The sequence below is a fragment of the Nycticebus coucang genome, chromosome 20, assembly GCF_027406575.1.
Source record: "Nycticebus coucang isolate mNycCou1 chromosome 20, mNycCou1.pri, whole genome shotgun sequence".
NCBI lineage: Eukaryota > Metazoa > Chordata > Mammalia > Primates > Lorisidae > Nycticebus > Nycticebus coucang.
In genome coordinates this window covers 7,180,623-7,199,445 of record NC_069799.1, presented here as the reverse complement: position 1 = coordinate 7,199,445, position 18,823 = coordinate 7,180,623, and the positions used below count along the sequence as shown (strand labels likewise).

Genomic DNA, 18,823 nt, shown 5'->3' with positions numbered 1-18,823 from the left:
ATTTTGTGTAAATCCAACATAATACTTACTCCACTGTGTACATGTACTGGTTTCCATGTTATTTCAGTTATTTACAAGTTAATGCTTTCTCCTGCTCCTCGAGGACGGCCCCACAGGAAGGTGTGCTGTGTGTGGCTCACAGCTCACCGTCTTACCCTGGGCTGGTCAGTGGTTCCCACTCGCCAGTCCATGTGGACCAGGCGTGCCACAAGCACGGTCCTGGCTGACTCCCACTCTTTCTGACATGCTCTGTGTCTGCGTCTCTTATGCCTACTAGGAGAAACTTTACCTACGGTGAACTTCTTAATGTTAGTGAGTTGAGCTCTGGAAACGTTGCAGCAGCTCTGTAACATTTAGAGAGCAGCAGCCTGTGAGTTACAGTGGCACACCTCACCTGGTAGCCCTAGAGCTGGTTATTAATAACTGTGGGTCCCAAGCCCTCCCTTTCGGAGAGTTTTGATTCTGTATGTTTGGATATCCATTTCTAACAAGCTACTAGGTGATGGCAGTCCTTTTGTTCCTTGGATCACACTGTGAATAGCACTGGGTTTAAAAGACCCCATTTCCACTGACTAGCTAGCTAATCTTTAAAACTTTTGCTTCCATATCAATATTAGCAGAATAAGGTGATTGTATGGCATGGTATGCAAAGTCTATTTCTGCTTTTATATTTTAATCAAATCACAGGAAACTTCTGGGTCTGACAAAGCTATTTTTTGAGTTTTTGAATTTTTATAAGAAACATTTGGTATCATATTGCACCAGGCTACTGATCATGTACCAGCCATCCGCCAGTGGTGGTTTTGACTAATGGAATCTGGAGGTCTGTCATCTGGGCCTGCGTTTTGTTTTGCCTTTCCATTTGCACCAGTGACTTAGGTTTTGGCTCTGCCTGTGTAGCTTGACAGTAGCATAAACTAAGAGAAGAGGAGAGTTTAAACAGCTGTTTGCAGTTGCCTCTCGTAGTTCCTTTCCTCCTGACATCTTTCCTTTGCACTAGAGTTCTGAAAATTTCTAAAACTGTTTTTCTTAGAGTAAAGATTGTCATTTATGTTGTTGATATGCATGAATACAAATAACCTTAAATACTACCTTTTGTTTTTCTTCTCTTACAATTTTCCAAATCTAGGATGGTACCTTGTTTGATGGCCGACCAATAGAGTCTCTGTCCCTGATAGATGCCGTAATGCCTGATGTAGTGCAGACAAGACAGCAGGCTTATAGAGATAAGCTTGCACAGCAGCAGGCCGCAGCTGCTACCGCAAACCAACAGGGGTCTGCAAAAAACGGAGAAAACACAGCGAATGGGGAGGAGAATGGAGCACACACTATAGCAAGTGAGTTGGGACGAAATATGTTTCTTTACTGGAATGTCCCATCTTCTAAACTGAAATAACTTCATGTGGTTTATTTACACCAACTTGTTCCCCTAACTTGTATCACACCATTCAGATTTTAATTACTAAAGCTCCAGAAAACTAGATTTACTTTTATTGACATTATTTTCTTTTAGAAATATTTCGAAATCCTTTTTCCATTGTTAGGTGAAATTTTACATCTGCATTTGATTTCTAAATAAAGTTTATAATACTAGCTTTTAGTCCAACACTGAGATATAAAGTCAAATCTAATGTTATGTGAATGATACCAGCAGCCCCTACTGGCAGAATCTCAGAATGGTGTTGGTATACACTATATTTAATTCAAACCGTTCTATCATTTTAGCCATGTTTAGGTATAATCTTTCACATTCCTCCTCCTGCCCCTCTAAACACAAAATCATACACATACTTTCAAAAATAGCATGATCATGATTTACTAAAGATAGGAATTTGTTTTCCATGTGACAAAAGTATATAGTCATGTTTAGCTTAACATGACACAGCAGAAAATTTTATACTGTATATGGAAAAGGAAGAATTTTTTTTCCTCTCAGGCTGTTGTAATATGACCTAACTGGAATTTTCCACTTGTTTCTCATAATGCAGATAATCACACTGATATGATGGAAGTGGATGGGGATGTTGAAATTCCTTCTAATAAAGCAGTTGTGTTACGGGGCCATGAATCTGAAGTTTTTATCTGTGCCTGGAACCCTGTTAGTGATCTCTTGGCATCAGGGTATGTTTCTCAAAGTGGTAACTAAAATAGCTTTTTAAAAGATGTTACTGAATGGTTAACATATTTTATAAATATATTTTCAGGTTTCTGTTGCTTATTTGTAGTCATTTTGTTTCTGCAAATCTTATTTCTTCATGAAGTAATTTTAGAAGTTTTGTTTAAACTTAACTACTTCGCAATGCTCAGGGAGGCCCCAAAAAGTAGAATGGAAAATATACTAGAAATGCAGATCCCTGATAATCTAGTTTATATTTGCCTTGTTAGTAATAGGATATAAATTGGTTGCTTTGACTTTGATACTTAAGAATGTCGTGAAAATTTTAAGTACGTTGTACTTCGTAGGTCTGGGGACTCAACAGCAAGAATATGGAATCTTAGTGAGAACAGCACTAGTGGCTCCACCCAGTTAGTCCTCAGACACTGTATACGAGAAGGAGGGCAAGACGTTCCGAGCAACAAGGATGTAACGTCTCTAGATTGGAATGTGAGTATCCCTGTTGTTCACGAGGTATAACGTGACTGATGCACTTAACCCTCAGAGCCCAGAATGATGGCAGAGTTTGTTCAGATACTCTTGGATTTCACTACCTACTGACGACAGACTGGCAGGCCCCACTCCCAGCTGTGGAGCAGTCCGACTGAGGTCCAGTGCTGCCCCCACAGCTCATTTAGCAGCATTCACTGGGTAGAATTGTTCCTTTGTGCTCTGTGCTTCATTTTCTGTACGTATGAAGTGGAAGCGTGAAAATGGCACCCACATAAATGCAGTAAAAGATGACTATCCCTAGTGTAGTAACAGTAAATTCTAGAACAATTAGATTAACAGACAACATACTCTATGTTTAACAGATGAACTGTTAGTTGGGGGAGAAAAGAAATCTATATAGCAAAAAATATATTCTTGTTTTTCTCACTGTGTTGTGAACTGATACAATTTCATTGCCAACTGTCTTTTAGGGGCCATTAGTCTAGATTACTTCCAAGATTTATTCTGACTATTTGGAATCTGAGAATTCTCAGATCCTATATGTGACTCAACATCTTTCAGGGTAACTAACCCACTCTGACTTAAAAATAGTTTGATTTTTGTTGTTCATACATCTTCACCCTTTCTGTTCCCAGTGTCTCTTCCCTACGTGCTGTCCCTAGCCTCTCAGCCTTAGAGCGTAAAGTGTTGTAACAAATAGCAGGAGTTAGAGGTCCTTTCATTGGCAGGTGAACATTCTTTTTTCCTCTGGCCTCTCCAACTTGTGTGGGAATTTCCAAAGGATCTCCAATCTCATTCCGAGATCTATCTTTAAAAAAAATACTATGCCAACTTTAAATTTTTAGTTTTCCGAGAAATTCTTTCAGGATGTCTGTAGGTAGACGTTTTTAACATTCTCTTCCAGAATTTATAGCAGTGTGTTTAACCTTTTCCTTCTGCAAAGTGTTGACAATTCTAAACATTAAAAAGGGGTTAGCACCTTGCAGTGTAATTTGCTTGTAGGATCAGGACGAAGAACTAACAGACTTCCCTGTTATATCTTAGACCAAAGACCTGATAGCTGTCTATGCTACTTGGCCCCCTAATCGTGTTAGTTTAGTGAAATCTTACAGTTTACCCTAAAAGGACGATTAATGAACATTGATTTGTTGAGCTTGGCGATTCTGAACTACAAGTTATATTACATTTGGCTTTTTTTCACTGTGAACTTGAATATTTTACTAAAAAGGAGAAAATATCCTCAATTAACAATTCCTCCCCATTACTAAAGTAAAGAGCCTATGAGATGTCTAATTTTTAAAGTTTTCTTTTTCTACTAATACCTGAGTAGGTCTAGAACAATTAGGTTAAGTGTGAAATGTCCAATTTCTTTAAATACTAACTTTGACCCTTGGTATCTCTGACATCTCACTTTGACACTATGTGTGTTTAAATGTGAAGATACATCCTCATTCTTTCAAATGCACATTTTGTTTGTGATTATCTTTCAAATTTTTTTTGAGTAATTTTTTTTTTAAACCATGGATAAGTAAAAAATTTGTGTTATTTTTCAATATGAGTTCCATCGTGAACCAATGCACCACACACAGCTCAAAATAGCAGTGAAGCGTGTGGGAAGGATATGGCTAATGAACGCACGGTATGTCGATGGTTTGAGAAGTTGATTTTGTCTGAAATGGAGCCACGTGGATGATCTGAGACTAAGGTGGATAATGATGAGCAAGAGAAGCTAGAGTGGAAGAGAATCCTTTTCAACCTGCGTGTGAAGTTGCAGCAGGTTTGATGTTAACGTCCCAGTGACAGTGGAGGTAAAATTGTCAAGGCAAAGAAGCAGACAGATGGATGAATTAAATGAGAGAAGAGAAATCCTCGCCAACATTGCCTTTCTGTTCTGTCGCAACATAAAGGTGAACCATTTCTGTACCATGTTGTTACATGTGATGAAAAATGGATTCTTTTAGACAATCATAAGCATCTGGTACGTTGAATGAATGAAGAAGAAGTGCTGGAACATATTCAGACCCAAACTGAATATTCTTTAGTAAAAACTGAGGGTGTCTATCTGGTGGTCCAGCACTGGGATTACCCACTATGGCTTCATGAAATCCGGTCAGTCCAGCAGGTGCCTCCTGCAGACAATTGGACATGAGGATGCTTATGATTTTTTTTTTTTTTTTTTTTGAGACAGAGGTTCACTATCACCCTCAGTAGAGTGCTGTGGCGTCACAACTCACAGTAACCTCAAACTCTTGGGCCGAAGCAATTCTCTTGCCTCAGTCTCCCAAGTAGTTGGGACTACAGGTGCCCGCCACAATGCCCAGCTATTTTTTTGTTGTAGTTGTTGTTGTTTAGCTGGCCTGTGCCAGGTTTGAACCTGCCAGCCTTGGTACATGTGGCCGGTGCTGTAACCACTGAGCTACGGGCACTGAGCTGAGGATGCTTATGATTAAGCAGCTAAGATTGGTTGTTAGAGACAGGCCAATCCTCTTGCAAGACACACTGGACCACATGTTGCACAAACAGTGCTGTTTGAAACAACAAAAGGTGGACTTGGAAACTGTCATCCACCATGTTCACCGGACCTTGCACCAACTGACTGCTGCTACTTCGAGGCTTTGGACTGCTTCCTGAAAGGAATGATGCTCTGTTCCCAACAAGCTGTGGACAGTGTCGTTTGAGATCCCATCGTCGCTCACTCTTCATTCAGGGTTCTTTGCTACTGCCATACGCAATGCTGCTACCCTTGAGATAGGGAAACTGTGGATGCTTTGGGCACGTACTTTGATGAATTCTACTGCTTCTTGTTTGAGATGTAATCCACTTTAAACTTTAATTCAAAATTGGACATTTTAGATTTAATGACCTAATAAACGTTTCGAGACTGGTAATTTAGATGGAACTTGACATTGTACAGAATCTGGAAATAAGCTTTTGCCGTTTTCCACATGGCTCCTTCTTGCTCAGGTAGAACTCTGAGGGATTTCCAGGTCCTAACAGAATCTGCAGTTCCCAGAGTATTTGTTGGTCACTTGCCTTAACAACAAAAAGACTTGAAAGGTATGAAATGTATGCTTTTGTTTGGAATGCCCTCACCGAATAACCTCAAGAAGGCACCAAGTAAGTCAGGGCTCTGTTCTATAACTAAGTGACATTGATTCATTCCCACAAGAGCCTCTTATATTGATCTGTAACTTTTGCATTTGCGTCGAGTGAGATCTGTCCTTCTGTGACACCATCATCAAGGCAAGGAATATAAATGTAGAGAAAATTTTATGGGTTTTTCCTCTCAGTAGAGCAAACAGTTGTACTCTCTTCATTCGCTGTAAGGTCAGCCTCACTCTTCCCTGGTTCTTTTCCTTGCATTGCTCTTTTTATTGGTAAATATTTCAGAGTGGGAAGGAATTAACAAAGAAATATTTAAATGTTTAAGAATCTTGTTATCTGGGTGGTGCCTGTGGCTCAAAGGAGTAGGGCCCTGGCCCCATATGCCGGAGGTGGTGGGTTCAAACCCAGCCCTGGCCAAAAACTGCAAAAAAAAAAGAATCTTGTTATCTGAAACAACGAGGTATGTATGGATCATGCACACTTTGTAGAAAGTAAAGGATATAGAAGGATGGGCAAAAACTTTTAATCATAGCCAAATATTTAGGAAGACTTTTCTTTTTCATATCTATTAAGTCATTATAAAATTATGATTTTGATTCCTCCTAACCTACCCACCCTACCTCCATTCTTAGATGTGTGTGTCTGTGAAAAAGTAGAGACCTGTGGTGTGTGTGACATGAGTGTGGTGATGCTGACAAACCAGTCCCCCCCAGCAGTTACTGCTTTGCTGAGATTTGGGGGTGAGGCGGCGTCTAGCAGGGCTCGCTGCAGTGAACGCTGGTCCGTAGGCCTTTGGTAGCACTCACGAAGAGGCAAACTGGGAAGTTCTGAAGCAGGGAATGTCAAGGTCTGCTGTATCTAGGATTTGTTTATTTATTTATTTTTATTAAAAGGCTGAGCAGGAAATAATTATGATTTACAATATTTGAACCTTGGCATCTTAACAGTGTTCCAAAGCGATGTTTAAATAGCTATTACGTTCATTCAGGTTCTAGCAGGTAAGATCCTCAAAGGACCAAGTAAAGGGCCTGGCAGAGCAGAGGAGACGTGCCCCGGGAATTGGGGGTTGTCCACTGCACCCCGCAGGAATGTCCACCCCAGGTCGACTTGTGTGTGGCTCTGGGAAGAGAAACCGTGGTCCCTGGAGTCCGCCCCCCAAGAATGGCAACAGGGCCAGAGCAGAGAAGGATCACCCTGGGGAGGGAAACCCCGAGGAGGGGAAAGGCAGCCCCACGCTGCAGGAAGGTCTGGGCTCCTGGCGTCCTCCTCCTGAATGTACCTCGCAGCACTCCCTGGGCCGAGGAGCCGTTCCAGGGCATCCTAGGAGTCATCACTGTCCCCTAACCTGGAGCCCTGGGGGCTGCACGGCCCGGGCCCAGCTCCGGGCTCTGGCCTCCCCCACAGCCCTTCCCCTGGGACCCGGTGCCAGTGTATTTAGGATTTAGACAGGAAATATTTTGGTTAACTGTTAGTGTCTTTTTTTGATTATGTAATAGAAAAATGTTTTTCTCTGACAGAGTGAAGGTACACTTCTAGCAACTGGTTCATATGATGGATTTGCCAGAATATGGACTAAAGATGGTAAATGAAGCGTTTTTCTTTTTCGTTTGTTGTTATCTAATATGCAGTTGGAAGTAATTTTCATGTTTTTCTTTTTGAATTCTAGGTAACCTTGCTAGCACTTTAGGGCAGCATAAAGGCCCTATATTTGCATTAAAGTGGAATAAGAAAGGAAATTTTATCCTAAGTGCTGGAGTAGACAAGGTAAAAAGAAAATTGAATTAAGTTTGTGAAGGTTAATGTATTACAGGGTTTAACTAAAAGCACTACTTCCTCTTCTCTGCTAATCACATAAATAGAACATTCACATTTGGGAAATTCAAGTGTGAGTTTGTGATGATAATAGAAATGCTTTCTTAGATTTTCTGTTAGCTCATTCCTAAATCTACTCATCAAAACGCCCTGTGTCCCTTATCCATATTACTGCTCCTCACTTCTGTTACAGTTTGAGCCAGAATGAATGTCATGGCTCCTGCACTTTTTGCTTCACTTGTATGGTTTCTACATTTTCTATGGTTTCTGGTTTATCTTATCAGTGGATGTGGCTCTGGCGTGGTTCTGTCTGAGCTACTGGAGCCATTTGTTAGCCTAACTCTTGGTACTTAATTGAAACTTCAAAAAATGCACCATCTGCCTAGTTTTCTTCACCTAACTAGACTAGTGAATATGTATGAGCAGAAAACACAGTCCCTTCCTTTCCTGGGGTCCTCTCCTCTGCTGCACCTCTAGAAAAGGATGTGCTGATGACTGAGGTTTGTGTCACCCAGGGACATGGGGAGGAACTGGCTCAGGTTTAAAGTAACAAAGGGGAGACAGGTGGGTGCTGGGCGGGGGGCAAACCCTGCTGGGGTCGCTGCCACCAAACTTTACTTCAGGTCCTTGTTTTAAATATCGTCAAAATTCAAGCCGCTTTTTTATATAAATGGAGGCTTTAAGAATCTTTCAATATTGGGAACTAACTGATTACGTTATTAACTGAGGCTTTTCTTTCTTATAGCTAAATAGCTGTAAGAATCTTATATTAAATACAGTATTGCTGTGGGGTTTGTTAGTAATTTAATGTAATGCCTGGCACTTTGTGGACAGCCAGCAGCTTTTATCTGAAGTTGAGGCAAAATCATCAGGGAAAAATTAAACTGATTTCCTCCCAAAGTGAGTATAGCCTTATTGTACTGTTTGGGATGAAATAAACCCACATTGACATTTAATATTGCTTCAATATAGAGTTAGGCATCTAATTTATGTATCTGTGATAAACTCCTTTCCATGGCCATTTATTTTTCTTTTCCTTTTAACCTCAGACCACGATTATTTGGGACGCACACACCGGTGAAGCCAAGCAGCAGTTTCCCTTCCATTCAGGTAAATTTCTTTCTTCTGTTTTACTAATTAAACTTTTAACAGCATATAATTCATTCAAAATCTTGAAATACCAAGTACCAGTCTTGTTACTAGACCTTTCAGAAGTTGATGTTTCATGACATTCAGACTGTTAATTGTCAGAAACCATCAGGCATTCTCTGTGAAATGCACCGTAAAGAAGCCATTTGCAGCCTGGTGCACTTGGGGGTGGTAGGATACAATAAGACCAACACAGATTTTTTTTTTTTTTCTTTATTTTGAACTCCCTCAATGTTCTCCAGGATAGCATAGGTTTTCTTTCTTTCTTTCTTTCTTTCTTTTTTTGAGACAGAGCCTCAAGCTGTTGTCCTGGGTAGAGTGCCCTGGGGTTAAGCGATTCTCTTGCCTCAGCCTCCCTAAGTAGCTGGGACTACAGGCGCCCACCACGATGCCTGGCTGTTTTTAGGTTGTAGTTGTCATTGTTGTTTGGCGGGCCCAGGCTGGATTTGAACCTGCCAGCTCTGGTGTATGTGGCTGGGATGTAGCCACTTGAGGCACAGGCACCAAGCCAGCATAGATTTTTTTAATCAGAAGTTTCGGAGATGAATGTCATTCAGTCCATTTACACTTGAGGACTAAGCACGTCATTTAATCTTTCTGAGCCTCATTTTCACTGTCTAGAGCAATGTTTTTCCACCTTTCTTATCTCACGGCACACTTGAACCTGTAGTAAAACTTCTGCAGCACACTTACTATTTTGAACTTCTTTCAAAAATACCCTGTTTCCCCGAAAATAAGACCTACTTACAGGAATGATAAGATGTCGCCTGAAAATAAGACCTAGTGCATCTTTGGGAGCACACCTTAAAATAAGATACTGTCTTATTTTCGGGGAAACAGGGTAATTTAATTAACGATCTTTTAAAAATTTTTGCAGCACACCTAAGATCCTCTCACGGCATGCCAATTCAAAATCACTGGTCTACAGGAATAATAATAATGCCTGTTTAGTAGGATAAAACTAATTATACATGTAAAGAATTTTATAAACTCCTACAATTTTAGATGTTGCTGGCCTCTCTGACTTTGGGGTAACATATCTAAGTCATTCCTCCTGTGTACATGAAATAAAAAGGCTTCCCATTCTTGTTGGAGCTGTGATGATGAAGACGGATTTATGTTTTAAAAAGTATTCAGTCTGATACTTGAATCCGATCAGTCTAATCCCCCCACACAGTGCTCCTTCCAGCTTCCCTGCAGTGCACCACTGTACGCCCGGGTATTCAACTTGAGAGAGCTCGATTCATACCTGCCCTCCCTTTCAGCCCTGTGGTTGAGGAACTCAGGGCCTTATGGAAACTTGTGGTCTTCCTGGTCCTTAAATTTGCCTTTTTATTGACTCCAAATTTCACATAACAAATCCTTTTATTAAAAGGGGTGCTGCAGAGAAAGATGAAGCTTAATTTTGCCTCCTTTGGTGAATGAAAAAAGAATGAATGATCTTGAGATCAGAAGGCCAGGGGTCTTGACTAGGGTGACCAAGTGATGTTAAACTGTAACACGATTCTCAGTAACTACTAGAGTAGTAATTTTAGTACTAAATGGTTTAGCTGCTGCTTTCAGGATTTTTTTGGTTTGTTTGTTTTTTTATTTCTTTGGCGGGGGCTGGATTTGAACCGGCCACCTCCTGTATATGGGGCCGGCGCCCTCCTCCTTTGAGCCACAGGTGCCACCTTGCTGCTTTCAGGATTTTATTGTGGTTAAGGAGAGTTCTGATTTAGGAGGCTGACTAAAATAACCCCAGTTATTCTGAAATCTTTCCCAATAACCTTTTATAAACAGCCAAGGGCACAGCATTACCTTTAAAATGGAAACTTGGAGCTTCAGACATCTTGGTGGTTTTTTCCCTTTCTTTCTTTCTTCCTTTTGTGTGACTAAACAAGCCTAATAAGATGCAAACAATTTTCTGTAGTATGTGAGTGAGTTTGCAAGCATCACGTAAAGCAAGTCAGCTTGATTAAAGCCTGCCTACTGACACGAGCATTTGCACGTCGTTTCTTGTTTAGCCACTTTACTTCCTTTTCACCGTTTGCTTGTAGTCCTTGCCCAGGTAGAATTCTCTTAGCCTTCTGGCTGTTCTTCTAAAACTTTTCTTATACACGCTAGGAGTGATACACAGCTGAAATGGGCGTATGTGTGGCACCATCATTGGCTCCCACATTAATGAGCACCAGCTTTGTGCCAGCAGTGACGTTCTTTCCATCCCACGTAGTCCTGAATGTGGCCTTACAAGGTAGATAGAATGGAAGTCTTTTCGCAGACAAATAAGCCTCAGTTTACTCATGTTATTCTTTCTAGCTGTGCTTTTTTTTTTTTTTAAAGTTTTATTGAGGCATAATTGATATAAAATGAAGTACACATATTTAACTTGAACAGTTTGTTAATGTTTTGACCTGTGCACACAGCATTGAAGCTGTCACCACACTCAAGATAATGACTACGTCTGTTACCTTCAGAAGTGCCTGCCTGCCCCTTTGTGACGTCTCTCTCCTATCCCCTGTCTGTCACTACTCTTTTTTGGTCTGGCTTTTTTTCACTCTGCATGATGATAATGATTATTACAGAACCTCAAGCTGTAGTCCTAGGTAGAGTGCCATGGTGTCACAGCTCACAGCAACCTCAAAGTCCTGGGCTTAAGCAATTCTCTTGCCTCAGCCCCCCAGGTAGGTGGGACTACAGGCACCTGCCCCAATGCTTGGCTTATTTTTTTTTTTTTTATGGCAGTTGTCACTATTGTGGCCTCTCGACCTGGGCCGTGTTCGAACCTGCCGGCCTCGGTGTCTGTGGCCGGCGCCCTGCCCACCGAGCCTCAGGTGCTGCCTGCATGATTATTTGAACTCTTTTATGCTGTAACATTTTAGTGGCACATTCCTTTATTTGGCTGCACCACAGTCTATCTGATCAACTGTTGACATGAATTTGTATTTTTTCAGTTTGCAACTATTATAAATAAAACTATCAGCATTTATGTACTAGTCTTTACATGAGCATTTTTACTTTCTTCAGAAAACTTAACAGATGAAAGGCTATATTTGTGGTATGTGTGTAGTTAACTTGATAAGAAACTACTAAACTGTTTTCTTGTTGATTTGCTTGAGTTCTTTGTAGGTTTTATAGAGAATTTAACACAAGGGAATAGTTGCAGAGCGGAAAGAATGAGAAACAGGAATGTGAGGTAACTCGGAGATTAGCACTGCGGGGGACCTGAGCCCGTCCTGTAGGCATTGGAGCCGTAGAGGAGAGGGTCCCTGGCAGGACACTCACCTGATAGTGTCTCTCACTGTACGAGCCCACCGTTACTAGCCCCTGGACAGATTTGTAGCACACAGATAACCTTCTTCCATTCCGTGGGACATCTTGCTCGTTGACTATGTCCTTAGCTGAGCAGAAAGGGAGTGAGGTTCTCTACTCACTGCAACAGTAATGAACCTGAACGCACTGTGCTACGTGAAGTAAGCCAGACCCAGAGCCATAAATAGTATGATGATTCTTCTGTGAAATGTTTAGAATAGGCAAATTTATAGACACAAAAAGGTAAATTAGTCACCAGGAGCTGGTGGAAAAAGGGAAATGATTATAGAGTGTCTGTTTGAAGTGATGAAAAGTTTTAGAAGTAGTAGTGATGATGGTACAACATTGTGAATATAATAATTAATGCCATTGAATTGTATACTTAAAACTGGTTGAAATGGCAGATTTAGCATTTTATATATATTTATATATATTTAGGTCCATAGTTTTAAAGATTAATAATGTAGCAAAACCATTGAATTGGATACTTTCAATTGGTGAATTGTATGATACGTGAATTATATCTCATAAAGCTGTTTTTTTTTTTTGGCTTGTTTAAAGCAAATGAGTAAAAAATGTGCCCTTTCCCCCTTCCATTGTAGGTTTGTCCTTTCTCTTTTTAAATTATGAGGACTATATGGGATAAGAAATCAGAATGGGACAGAAATTTTAATCTTGGCTCCAGAATTTCAAAACTTATATAACAATGGGAAAATTAATTTTTCTTACCCTCTCTTATCATGTGTAAAATGAGACCAGTAATAGCAAACACACCTCTCACATTGGATACAGAAAAATATCTTTTATGTTAGAGATGTAGTGCTGAAGAACTCAAACTGGGTAGACTGGCTTTATTTTAGGAATAAGTGTAAAGCAGGGAAGCACATGTTCTGTTAGGTCAGCCTGCAGCCTTTACATTTTATAGGCCATGGATACCACAGAAGCAGTGATCATAGCTCCTGTTTGCCTCATTCCATTATTTTGTTCCATAGTTGGGTTTTGCCTCTTCTGTCCCTGCTGGTGTCTTTGTGTTCGGTCGGTGTCTCTTTTCTCAGCTCCTCTGCCATCTTGCAGACCTTCCTGTACTATGGAATCAGCTCTGTGCTGCCTTGTAGCATTTCACTGAATCTTTATTTTCTAAATGAATTATGTTTTTCAGCCTTCCCCCCTTTTCTACTTGTTAACACTACAACAATTATTTACCAAAGAATTGTTAAAATTATTTTTTAAATGATATTTAATGTAACAATATCTAATGTTAAAGTGAAAGTATAATCGTTATCGAAACAGGTTCTGGACAGGAAAACAGAATCTGAAACAGGTAATCCAAGAAACAGAATTTAATACGAAGAAATAGTTGCAGAGTGGGAAGTACAAGAAACAGGAATGTGAGGAACTCAGAGATTGGCACTGCAGGAGACCTGAGCATGTCCAGTAGGAACAGCAGCCGTAGAGGAGAGGGTCCCTGGCAGGACACCCACCTGGCAGTGTCCCTCACAGGTTGAGCCTGTCTGGAAACCAGGAGGCCCAAGAGCCTAGGAAATGTACTTTGCTGTAGCCAGCCTTGCTGGGTTGCATGGCACCGGGAGGAGTGTGGTGCGGATGAATGTGGAGCAGCCTGATGAGTGCACAGATGAGTCACCCGCACTGCTGGCAGAGGTTGTGACACATAAACAGAGGCAGTGTTCACACACCGTGCTGGTAAAAGTTGGCTGGTATTTTTTGTTTACTGGCTAATATAGGTTGGATTCTCCCAAAAGACAGGCAGGCCCTGAGCCATACATTTGAGTGAAGTATCTGTGAGGAAACATGGAAGCAGAAATAAAATGAAGCTCCAAGCCTGGCTGTACAACCTTATTAATGGTTAAAAATAGTTTTATTTACTCATTATTATTACATTCAAGTTAAAAGTAAAAATGTACTTTCTCTAAAACAGGTTATATGTTATCCTCAGATAGAAAGGAAACCATTACAAAAATAAAAACAAACAAACAAAAAAAGAAATATGGGAAGCAGGAAGGGGAAATGGGAGGAAGCTGAGGAAGGAAGTGATTTCTGGTGAAGAAGGCCCAGTTTCTGCCTGGCCCAGCGGGGAGGCTTGGAGTATTCATTACTAGAGTTTCTCTTATCCTGAACCAAGTGTGCTAGGTCTTTAAATCTCCCCTCTCTTGCTTTGAGTAAACTGCATTCCACCAGCCTTTGGGAACCACAGAGGAGGGCAGTTTGGAGGTTTGCCACTGGGAGGCTGCAGCAGGGAAGTGCTTAGACCTGGGAGTCAGACCCACAGCCCAGGTGCCAAGCTCTGGAGGGCAGAGCAGGTGCAGGATGGGGGTCAGAAGTCCAGCACGTAGTTCAATAGCTTGCCAGCCCTAAGGGTATGTGATTCTTGATTATTTTTTTTTTAACTTGTTGAGAGTTCTCAGAATCTGAAATTTTACATACATTTTATATAAAATTTTTCTTTTCTTTTCTTTTTTTTTTTTTTTTTTTTTTTTTGAGACAGGGTCTCACTCTGTCACCCTGGGTAGAGTACTGTGACGTCACAGCTCACAGCAACCTCAAACTCTTGGGCTTAAGCGATTCTCGTCTTAGCCTTCCAAGTAGCTGGGACTACAGGTGCCTGCCCCAGTGCCCAGCTATTTTTTTTGTTGCAGTTGTCACTGTTTAGCTGCCTGGGTCGGGTTTGAACCCACCAGCCTGGGTGTATGTGGCTGGCACCCTTACCCACTGAGCTATGGGCGCCGCCTGTGTTAATATTTTTGTATGTCACCATGATTTACATAAGGTCACTTGCAGTGTTAATATTTTATATATTTATTAACCATTTCATACCTCCTCTGTAGTAAATTCCCATTTTAAATATTCTTTTTTACCTTATCTTGCAAGTTTTTATATTTCCTTTATAAATTGACTTAATTCAAGCAGTGTCTTGATAGCTGGTTTTTCATCATAGACGTACCCAAAACTAGTTTTTTAATGTCTGGTCATATTATTATCCTTAGCTTTTTTGAGCTATTAGTTTTACCTGATTTGTCTTTAGCTAGTTAATGAAATTGGTTTCACTCTTGCCTGTAGTCTCTTGTCTTACTATATATAGTTGTGAAAGTCCTGATTAAATTTTCCTTTCTGAGTCATCAATGTGCTAAGTTTCCCTCTTCCTTCTTACTGCTCCTGTCCTGAGTTGCAAATTCCATGCTTGACACGCCCTGTGTGGCTCAGCAGTATGATGCTCCAGCCACTTGTTTAGAACGGGAGAGGGGGAAGGAGGGAGAGGCATGGGGCAAGATGTGGTGTGTGCCACACCTTCTGGGGGCAAGACAGGATTGCAAGAGGGACTTTACCTAACAAATGCCATCAGTGTAACCTGGCTTATTGTACCCTCAATGAATCCCCAACAATAAAAAAAAAAAAGAACGGGTTTGGTTTTAACATAGCCAGTTATTAAAGTTACATACAGTGAGAGTCTGCCTTTGTTTTTCCTTCTCACAGACACAGCTCTGATCTTCTTTATTAAATACTTTGCATTTCTAGTAATTAGCATGCGTAACTTAACTTTGACCCTCCTGCTTTTTTCCTTGTCTCTAAGTTTTCCTTCTAAATCAGGGGTTAAGGTTCATGTGCTTTTCATATTTATGTGAATTCCTTAGATCCCCCAACTAATGGCAGTGTAAAAACTATTTTTTGTCTCGTGTGTGGGTTTGTCAGTCTGCTTTAACCCAGTGTTCTTGGTATGTTCTCACTGCTTAACCCAATTACCTAATGTCATTACCTTAATCTGTGTTGCTAATTACGGAGAGCCCTTCACCCTGCAGCAGGGGAAAATGAGGGGAAAGAACATTTAATCATATTGGAGCTAACATCAGATTAAATACTTAAATGTCAGCCAGCTTTGGGGCTTCTGAGATTTTAAATTCAATGGGTTTTATGAAGTATTTGATACAAAATAGATTTTAAGTATTTGACAAGAATTTCGTAGAAGAAAATGTATTTGGAAGTCATATGCACTATTCTGTGTATTTAGTTGAGTACAGGATAATGGGAATGGTACTTGGACCAGTGTAACGTTTGTCTAGAGTGTCCATCCTGTGTCATTTACAAAGTGCTCTACACACGCAGCACCTCACTGGATCCTCACGTCCTCTCTGGGTACTGAGCTTAGTGGTGGTACAGATTGAATGTCGATTCCTGATCCAAAGTGCTTAGGACCAGAAGTGTTTCACATTTTGGAATATTTGCACTGCTATAATGAGATGTGTTAGGGATACAACCCAAGTTTAAATGTGAAATTAATTTATATTTTATGTATACCTTATACACATAGTATTATATACAGCATTTTTTTTTTTACTAATTTTGTGTGTGAAATAAAGTTTGTGTTAATACGCAGTTTTTCACTATTTTCCACTTGTAGTATCATGTCATCACTTAGTTTCAGATTTGGGAGCATTTTGGATTTTAGGTTTTCAAATTAAAACGTATTCAACCTGTCTGTTACACCCCCACCCCCGCCGTTTTGTATGTAGAAAGACCACGAGAGGTTAAGTGACTTGGTTGGGCTTACTAGCTAGGCCGTGGCAGAACAAAGGTTTATTGTCCCTTGAACACTCTCAAATTTTAGAAGTAAAAAGAGTGCTATCGTATTTAATTTTTTTTGTTTTTAAAAAGGGAACCCAAGACCCTGGGCTGGTAATTTACAGTACAGGCTCTGAGGAGCACTCTGGCTGCCCGTGTGCTTTCTTTTAGGCTGTGTTCACACAATTAAAATGAAACTAATACTTGTGATATTTAAATACTTTAGTTTTATTCTTAGTATCTTAAAAAATCTGAGGTACAGTGCTGAGGTACCTGGTAGCATACCTATTAGTCTGGCGGTGGTTGGTAGCTGAGCTCCCAGCCTGGAGCACTGGCGTGGAGTAACGTACAGCCCTCTCGGTTCCCTTGCAGCACCAGCACTGGATGTGGATTGGCAGAGCAACAACACCTTTGCTTCTTGTAGTACAGACATGTGCATTCATGTCTGTAAATTAGGACAAGACAGACCTATTAAAACATTCCAAGGACATACGGTAAGAAAACTTTTTTCCCCATTAAGGTGATTATGATGAACAGTGTTTCAGAATAGTTTTGAAATATGTATGCTTAATATGTGAACAGCAACCCAGTCCATAAAATGAAAATGTGAATGAATATTTTCTGTTATTTTTAGAATGAAGTAAATGCTATCAAGTGGGACCCAACTGGCAATCTCCTGGCCTCCTGTTCTGATGACATGACTTTGAAGGTAATTCAGTTAATGTGGAAAAATGGGATGGGAGTGTCATGCAGTATGGCTGCTCCGGCCATTTTAAGACCATGTAGAATGTCACATTTACGTTGAATGTTTAAACCTGAGTGAGGACTTTTCTTACTTTTTAATGGTTAGTCATTGTTTTTATATATTATATTTTCTAAAATATATAAAAATACTTGAATATAGGCAAATAAATTCTATTAAAAGATGGCTGTACCGTGGGAATTATGATACTTTATTAGTAAGGGATCTCCAAAGATACAGGAACAATAGATGGGTGAGAGATTTCTTGTGAGGAATTGGCTCACATGATTATGGAGGCTGAAAAGTCCTATAATCTGGACACCCAGTGCTGGTTCCAAGGCCAGAGAACTAGGGGTGCCAGCGGTCTAAGTCCCAGGCCTCGTGCAGAGGGCCAGAATCTTAGCGCAACTGCCAGAGGCTCACTTTCTCCACCTTTTTGTTCTCTTCATGTCTTCGTCTTCAGGGGTCTGGGGGAGACCCAACCACCTTGGGGAGGGCAGTTTGCTTTACTCAGTTTGCTGATTCAAATGCTAATCTCATCTGGAAACATCCTCGTAGACACACCCAGATACAATGTTTAACCAAATATCTGGGTACTCCTGAGTGAGTCAAGAAAACAGATACAATTAACCATCACACATAATAAGAAGGGTCAAGTTAATAATTGCATTCACCTTTACAAAGTGATATATGTTGGTGAAATTAAAGTTTATTTGCACATGTACATCTCACAGGGAAAAAAAAAGGATTTTGGGATAAAGAATAGCTGTTACTAATCTCCAAAATAAATGAAACCTTGACCCCTCTTCTGCAGTAGCTAACTCTGTGCTGAAAACAATTTGTCCATGACTTTGGCAGCACCAGCCTGACAGATGTAAAAATCATGAGGGAAGATGCTTCTCCTGCCGTAAACCAACTGAATGTAACCTTGGGAACCTTGTGGGTGCTGTGTTTTCAGTTAGGTAGTTCTCGAGTCTGGGCTCCCTTGCAAACATTGCTAGTAAAATGCTTTCCTGAATGCTTTTGTCTTTTGAGTTTTCCTTGCTTGCATATACATCAATGGTTGTAAGTGAAAAATTCTCTTTAGAACAGCATGTAGCACATAAGGGGGAAATGAACAAAAGAAGGCTGGTGTCCAGAGGGCCTGTGTCCTGGCGTGGTTGAAGTGAGAGAGAAAGGCTGGAACTAGAATTGTTAAAAAGCCTTTCTTCATCTTAGTAATTAAAGGTAACAGAGGATTGTAAAACAGAAACTATGTAGATGAAAGAAGTATAATTGAAACGTTCTCTGAGAAGAGGGAATACCAGATTGGAGTGAGAGAAGCTCATGTCGAGCTTGAACAGTGACTTTGAGTCATCCCAGTGGAGATGACAGGTAGGCCTGATGCTCAGGAGAATTCTAAGCTTGAGGTCAAAACTTGGAAATTCTCAGCAGGTGGGTCGGGTAGCTATTGAACGCCTTGGGCATGGATAAGACTATGGAAATGGGAAGTACAGGTAAGGACAGAGAGAACCTCAAACAGTCAAGTCTTAAGAAACTCATAA

At 40.6% G+C, this 18,823-nt stretch overlaps 1 protein-coding gene across 12 annotated transcripts in view; it reads left to right on the top strand.

Moving 5' to 3' along the window:
* The window catches only part of TBL1XR1 (TBL1X/Y related 1), a 208,638-nt gene that overhangs the window by 174,732 nt on the left and 15,083 nt on the right, over positions 1–18,823 (top strand). For all 12 annotated transcript variants that reach the window (XM_053572381.1, XM_053572378.1, XM_053572369.1 and 9 more), the window contains 8 exons: positions 1,130–1,337; positions 1,989–2,121; positions 2,464–2,605; positions 7,231–7,294; positions 7,380–7,477; positions 8,575–8,635; positions 16,910–17,031; positions 17,172–17,246. In XM_053572381.1, coding sequence (XP_053428356.1) covers positions 1,187–1,337; positions 1,989–2,121; positions 2,464–2,605; positions 7,231–7,294; positions 7,380–7,477; positions 8,575–8,635; positions 16,910–17,031; positions 17,172–17,246 — 846 coding nt within the window. In that variant the 5' untranslated portion in view covers positions 1,130–1,186. The remainder of the gene's footprint in view (positions 1–1,129; positions 1,338–1,988; positions 2,122–2,463; positions 2,606–7,230; positions 7,295–7,379; positions 7,478–8,574; positions 8,636–16,909; positions 17,032–17,171; positions 17,247–18,823) is intronic.